The sequence below is a fragment of the Octopus sinensis genome, linkage group LG28 (genome assembly GCF_006345805.1).
Source record: "Octopus sinensis linkage group LG28, ASM634580v1, whole genome shotgun sequence".
Classification (NCBI taxonomy): domain Eukaryota; kingdom Metazoa; phylum Mollusca; class Cephalopoda; order Octopoda; family Octopodidae; genus Octopus; species Octopus sinensis.
The window spans coordinates 5,936,970-5,944,469 of NC_043024.1; the positions used below are offsets into that span (position 1 = coordinate 5,936,970).

The window sequence follows — 7,500 nt, forward strand, 5'->3', positions numbered from 1 at the left end:
TTGCAATGTGGGCTTCACGGGTGTTGCATAATTTTATATTCAACTGGAAAAAGAAATATTAAAATGGTAAGAATGTGTGACAGTGGAATTTATTTCTTTTTTGAAAAACATGTGAAATTTATAGGATAAATTCTTCAATGAAATTAGTGTTGCATAACCTGGGGTACTAGTACCATTTCATGGGGTACTGGGAGTTCGTTTCAGATAGTGATGAAATTAATTTCCAAAAAGTTTTTATCTTTTACTTGTTTCAGTCATTGGACTGTGGCCATACTGGGGCACCGCCTTGAAGGGTTTAGTCAAACAAATCAAACCTAGTACATATTTCTTTTGTATTTTATGCCTATTGGTCTCTTTTTGCTGAACTACTAAGTTACAGAGACATAACAAACCAACTCTATCAAGTGGTGGGCAGGTGGGGAGCAAACATAAGCACAAAGACGTATGTAGGATCAGAGACAAGCAAATTAACCCCCTGTATATTCCCACATGACTGAAAGTGGACTAATGCGTTTCATCATCATCATCATCGTTTAACGTCCACTTTCCATGCTAGCATGGGTTGGACGATTGACTGAGGGCTGGTGAACCAGATGTCTGCACCAGACTCCAATCTTGATCTGGCAGAGTTTCTACAGCTGGATGCCCTTCCTAATGCCAACCACTCCGAGAGTGTAGTGGATGCTTTTTACGTGCCACCAGCATGGGGGCCAGTCAGGCGGTACTGGCAATGACCTCGCTTGAATCTTTTTACACATATCACCGGCACAGGTGCCAGTAAGGCGACGTTGGTAACGATCACGCTCGAATGGTGCCCTTTTACATACCACTAGCACGGAAGCCAGCTGGCTGCTCTGGCAACGATCACGCTTGGATGGTGTTCTTGGCTGGCTGCTCTGACATAAATAAAAAACTGTGTGAACTGTCAGGGCAGATGACAGTGTTGGTCGACTGTATTGGTTACTGTGCTAGTGCGATGTGAGTTGGTTTAATATCATGTCTACGTTCAAGCAGTACAGAGTGCGTCTTGTATAAACATAATAATTCTGTGCTTGGATTATTTTAGATAACCACATCCAAATATTTATTCGGGTAATATTGGGCTGGTGCATAATTATTGCAGCTTTTTTTCAACAAATTTTATTCAACAAAAACAATAACAACATGTAACAGAAACATCTTTAACTCTTTAGCATTCAAACCGGCCGTATTTGGCCAAAATATTTAACCTGTTTTATATTAAAACTGACCAGATCTCGCCTCTCACCTCAGGCCTACCATGTCATTCTAAAACTAAAAAAATCACATCACTGAAATCTCTAAACTACAAGATAATGCAGAATTAATTCAAACCATTTTAAATAAACAAACATCACATTTGACAGAATAATCTGAACACTGAAGGGTTAAATGATTATTCTGGAGCATATTCACCATCTACTTCAATTACTGCTTGGCAGACGGTCAGATCATTATTTAACCCTTTAGTATTCTGGTTACTCTGCCAAATGCCATGCTTCTGCCTTCACATTGATTTGAATTAATCATGCTTTATCTCATAGTTTTGGGATTTCAATGGTGTGATTGTTTATCTTTAGAATGACATTGTAGGGTAGGTTTGAGAGGCCAAATTGGGCCAGTTTGGACATAAAACAAGTAGAATATTTGGGCTGGATAAGGGGCCGGTTTAAATGCTAAAGGGTCAAAGATGTTTTTGTTACATGTTATTGTTTTTGTTGAATAAAATTTGTTGAAAAAAAGCTGCAATAATTTTGCCCCAACCCAATACTGCTTTACACCCAGCATGTACACTCACATCATAACACTCTGGAAGGATGAAAATAAAAGTTTCCTCCAAACCCCCAAAAGGGTTCGAATTCACACAAAGCACCACAACAAAATATCACAAAATATTCCATCTGATGCTCTACCAATTTTGTTAATGCCGCTCCCTCCCTCTCCTTTGCTGTTATGCATTTCATTGTAGACAGAAACAACAGTAGCAGACCACCAATTTTTGAAGTTTGTTAACGAAGGTATGCACTAATTAGGCAGTAGCTATAATTAGTGAAGTATAAAGTATATAATTAAGATTTATATATACTCACTATCATCTACGTCTATATACACTCCTGCTCTCATTACTATGAAACTAGTGCTCAGTTCAAAGTTGCAAGAGGAGTTACGTCTGGGGTAGCCAGACTATGGTCAATATTTGGCCAATCTGTGGTCAGTAATTAGCCAGCTTATAGTAAGTATTTGTCCAGCTTGTGGTCAGTATTTAGTCAACTGATCGTAAATATTTAGCCTACATATGATCAGCATTTGGCCAGCTTACAGTGAGTATTTGTTAAGTTAAGTTAATTTTTTGGCTCAAAAAGCAAAAAGCAAGGCCATGTAGGGGGACATGGAGTTATGTACAGGGTGGTGTTCATGCAAAGAGTTCAGGCCATTTCTGGTCAAGGAGACTTTGAACCGAGCGGTCGTCAGTATCTTCACTATCTTGTCCGGTAGCTTGTCAATATTTGACCAGCTTATGATCAGTATTTGGCCAGCTTATGGCTAAAATTTGACCTGCTTATGGTCAGTATTTGACCAGCCATGGTTATTCTATGACTAGTCTGTGGTCAGTACATTACAGTAATTTGGCTCAAAAAGCAAAAAGCTAGGCCATGTAGGGGGGACATGGAGTTATGTACAGGGTGGTGTTCATGTAAAGAGTTCAGGCCACTTGAGGTCAAGGGAGACTTTGAACAGAGCGGTATACAATACTCATTCCATGACAAATCTATGGTCAGTATTTAGCCAATCTATTGTCAATCAACAACTAGCCTATGACTAGTCCCTAGTCAGCTCAATCCATAAACCACCACCACCATCATCATCACCATCATCATCACCATCATCATCACCATCATCATTTCAGATCTGTTTTTTTTCCATACTGGCAGAGGTCAAATGGCTAAGGCAGTGTTTTAATAACAATATTCCCGGCGTGGTTGTGTGGTAAGAAGTATTCTTCCCAACCACATGATTCAAGGTTCAGTCCTACCTCACAATGCTGCCTTAGGCAAGTGTTTGTGACAGAAAATCTGGGCCAACCAATAGCTTGGAAGTGGATCTGACAGATGGAAACTGATAGAAGCTTATAGCACACACATATATATATGTGTGTGTGGTGTGTGTGTGTGTTGTGTGTGTGTGTGTGCCTGTGTGTGTATTTTTGTGTTAGTGTGTGCACAGGTGTATGTGTGTGAGTATGTGCATAAATGTGCATGCGTATGCATGTGAATGTGTAAGTTGTGTATGAGTAAGTGTGTGAATGTGTGTGTGTGTGAATGAAGGAACGTGTGTGTGTGAGTGAATGAACGTGTGTGTGTGAGTGAAGGAACGTGTGTGTGTGAGTGAATGAACGTGTGTGTGTGTGTGGGAATGAACGTGCGTATGTGTGTGTGTGTTGTGTGTGTGTGTGTGTGTCCCCTTTTCTTGCAATTAAAGAGCAGTGTCACTCCCATTGCAGTGGAGAGACATGTCCAGCCATGGCCAAATATTACCTCACTTCGAAACAAGCATTGAAAAGTGGACTCTAAATAGTGATGACGATGACAACACCAATGCCGCCTCTCCTGATTCCAGCTGCTTTAGCCACCTCTCACAACCCCCAGGGACACAGTATACCCAGTCCATGACCAGCATGGGCTCAGTTAACGATCCCAAACACCAATGGTCAGTATGCTTGGTCAAATAAACATAAGGAGCATAGAAAACAGAATCCCAAGAAAATTGTCATAATTTGTGTTGGCCAAAAAAAAAAAAAAATGGTGGTTGCTCATCATGCTAGAAATAGTAGCCAAATATCTCTGAAATTAGAGCTTGATGGAAAAGAAAACTTCACTTACGTTAAGAGTACACCACGTGCAGTTGACACTTGATGAAATACATTGACCACAAGTTTCGTGTTTTGTACAGGGATTCTTACTCTCTTCTTCGGAAGTGTATTTCTCTGGAATAAAAAAAGAAGATATTAGATATATATTTATTACATATATTATTATTATTATTATTATTAATTATTATTAATATTATTGTTATTATTAATTATTATTATTATTATTAATGTTATTAATTATTATTGTTATTATTATTGTTATTAATTATTATTATTGTTATTAATTATTATTATTATTATTATTATTGTTATTAATTATTATTATTGTTATTATTAATTATTATTGTTATTATTATTATTATTATTATTATTAATTATTATTGTTATTATTATTATTAATTATTATTATTATTGTTATTATTATTAATTATTATTATTGTTATTATTATTAATTATTATTATTTAAGGCAGCAAAGGTGGTTGAATCATTAGCGTACTGGGCGAAATGATTAGTGGTATTTTGCCCATTCCTATGTTCCAAGTTCAAATTCTGCCAAGGTCAACTTTGCCTTTCATCATTTTAGGGTCAATAAATTAAGGCGTAGGAGTGGCTATGTGGTAAGTAGCTTGCTAAATCTACAAGTTTTTTTTTCATTCCCCCTTTTTTCTCTTATTCCTTTCTGTTGAAGAGCATAGGCTCGAAACGTAAAAGACTTTTACATTTTCCCAAGTGTCGAACTAATACACCTACTTGTAACAAGGAACAGGTGTATTAGTTTGATGCCTGTCTTCATCTTTTGTCTTTCTGTAAATTTCAGCTATATATATATATATAAGGGGAATTTTCCTTGTGTTGTATGTCCTGTACTCTATTTTTTTGTTGTTTAAGAAAAATGTCCATTTCCTTGGTTTTGTGTTTATGTTTTCGTTTCTCATTGTGTTCGACGTTTTTTTAGTGTCCTGTACCCATATATGCATGTATATATACATATAGATGTAGGTACGTACATATATGTATGTATATATGCATATGTTTTATTTATTAATTTGTTATTATATATATATATATACATATATATAGGGAGAATTCACAAAAAGGCAAAAAACGAAGACAGGTGGTGCAGACAACAAATAGATGTATTAGTTTAACACTCGGAGCGTGACACACACACTTTTATATTATATATGTACTATATACATTATACATACATATATAAATATTGTTAATAACTGAACAACAATAGACATTTGTTGATGAAAGGACTCAATCAAAGTTTCATAGTATATATATACATGTATATATATATATATATATATATATATATATATATATATATATATATACGCACAAACATATATATAAAGGGTGAGAGAGATAGAGAAAGGAGAGAGAGGGGGAAGGGAGGAAGGAGAAAGAGAGAGAGAGAGAGAGGAATGAGTGATCCATCACACCTGTGGTTGCTTGTTGCTAACAAAAGGAGGGGAGTGTATGTGAGAGAGAGAGAGAGAGGGAGAGAAAATGGGAGAGAAAGAGGGGGATGAGAGAGAGAGAGAGAGAGAGAAGGTAAGAGAGATATATGCAGAATAGAAGTGGGGAAGTAAAAGGTGAAAAGGAGAGAGGTTGAGAGAGAGAGAGAGAGAGAGAGAGAGAGAGAGGGAGGGAGAGAGAGAAGAAGGGAAAATGAAGAAGTACAGAAGACCGGTTGGGTGTGTATTGATGCATGTGTGCATGCATACATACAAGTGTGTATATGCACACATATGCACACGTGCATGTGTGTGTGAAAGCATTGTGTAAAATGTGTGAATGTGTTTGCGTATATAAGAATAAATAAACTATTCTTGTTAGATATGAAAAATAAAAAAAAACATTTCCTTATCTCATCCGGCAGAGCTGCTCACAAAACACACACAACCCCTTTCCGCCCCACATACATACATACATACACACGCACACAGGACTCAACCTTAAATTTCCAAACCTTCCCAGAAATTCGAAATATGATGATGATGATGATGAATAATTCTAATTTTGGAACAAGGTCATAGATTTTGAGGTGAGGGGGTGAGTCTATTTGAGCCCTCCCTGCTTCCCCATCCACCCAAAGGGATGAATGTACTTACTTGTACTTGTGGCGACATTCACCCTGGGCGGGTTGAGTCGGCTTCTTCTAGCACCCTCGAGCCATCGAGGAAGTTCATGGAAGAAGTTTCGTGGAAATATGTGGATTTCACAAGAGGTCCCCAACAATCCCGCATGTGGAGACATCCTGTTTGCCGCAGATTGTCCACAGACGCAGGGACAGAACGACCGAGGAGCCGCCGGTTGCCGAAGCAGACACTCCGAGGATTTTCACCAGAACCCCGTCTGCCGGGTTGTGGCCTTAATACCACTCGGTGTCAGACCAATCCGCCTTGGTTGGCCCTACCAGGAACCGAAGTTCCTGACGGCATAGCTCTGACACTACCCGTTGAATGGCATTAAGTTGGCCTCAGTGGGTTATTATGAATAATTCTAGCCAATCTTGGCACATGTCAGGAATTTTGAGGGAGGTTGGGAACTCGATTCACATTGACCCCAGCACATCACTGGTACTTATTTTACAGATCTTGAGAGTATTACAAGTAGAGTCAACCATGGCAGAATTTGAACTCAGAACATAAAGACAGACAAAATGACCCTAAGCATTTTGTCCAGTGTGCTAACGATTCTGCCAGCTTGCTGCCTTATTTAATAATAATAATAATAATTAACTGATTGGAAGTGTTATCATGTACATTGTTTTGTCTTGGTATAAAAGATGGGCTACAGCAAATATTCTGCTCAATACCACAGATTTGCTTGTCAGTTGTTTGACCTTAACCAGTTGATTATGTCCCTTAGTGGCTGACAATATGTGCATCTCTGATCATGAGTAGAAGGGGAGCATCATAGCCATGTGTTGAGAGGGATTCTTTGGGGTTTGGATAATTTACCTCTGGAAACATGGGTGGTTAGTCCAACATCCTTAAACAACCCTTATTCAGGGACCTTGTGAGCAGAATGGGTTACTCGACCAGAACAAAATTCTAACTGGGTCCTACCTGCAAGGTCATGTGCTGTTTATCTTGATATGAGATCACCATGTTGCACACATATGGTTGTGATTATGTGCCTGGTGTACCCTTATCAGATGTGTAGTCATGATGGGTATACTGGGCTCCATATATTTTACCCCAGTGTCACTTTGATGGCATGCACTGCTCTCTCACTGAATAATAATAATAATAAGATGGGCTACAGCATATATGCTTGTCAGTTGTTTGACCTTAAGCAGTTGAGCATGTCCCTTAGTGGCTGACAATATGTGCAACTCTGATCATGAGCAGAATTAGTGGGGGAGCATCATAGCCATGTATTGAGAGGAATTCTTTGGGGTTTGGATAATTCACCTTTGGAAACATGGGTGTTTTGTTCAACATCCTTAAACAACCCTTATTCAAAAGAGACCTTTTGAGCGAGATGAGCTACTCGACCTGAAAGTGAGATTGCAGCAATGGCCAATGCCAGTGTTGCATGTCTGGCCGTTTAAAAGTACCTCTGATGCATCTGGCACTATGATATGCTTGAG

At 38.4% G+C, this 7,500-nt stretch overlaps 1 protein-coding gene across 4 annotated transcripts in view; it reads right to left on the reverse strand.

Annotated features, from left to right (window-relative positions):
- LOC115225785 (integrin beta-1-like) overlaps positions 1-7,500 on the reverse strand; it is a 180,720-nt gene that overhangs the window by 86,659 nt on the left and 86,561 nt on the right. For all 4 annotated transcript variants that reach the window (XM_036514635.1, XM_029796738.2, XM_036514634.1 and 1 more), the window contains 2 exons: positions 3,900-4,003; positions 1-43 (listed from right to left, as the gene is read on the reverse strand). The exon at positions 1-43 is cut by the window's left edge and continues 53 nt beyond it. In XM_036514635.1, the coding sequence (XP_036370528.1) occupies positions 1-43; positions 3,900-4,003 (147 nt within the window). The remainder of the gene's footprint in view (positions 44-3,899; positions 4,004-7,500) is intronic.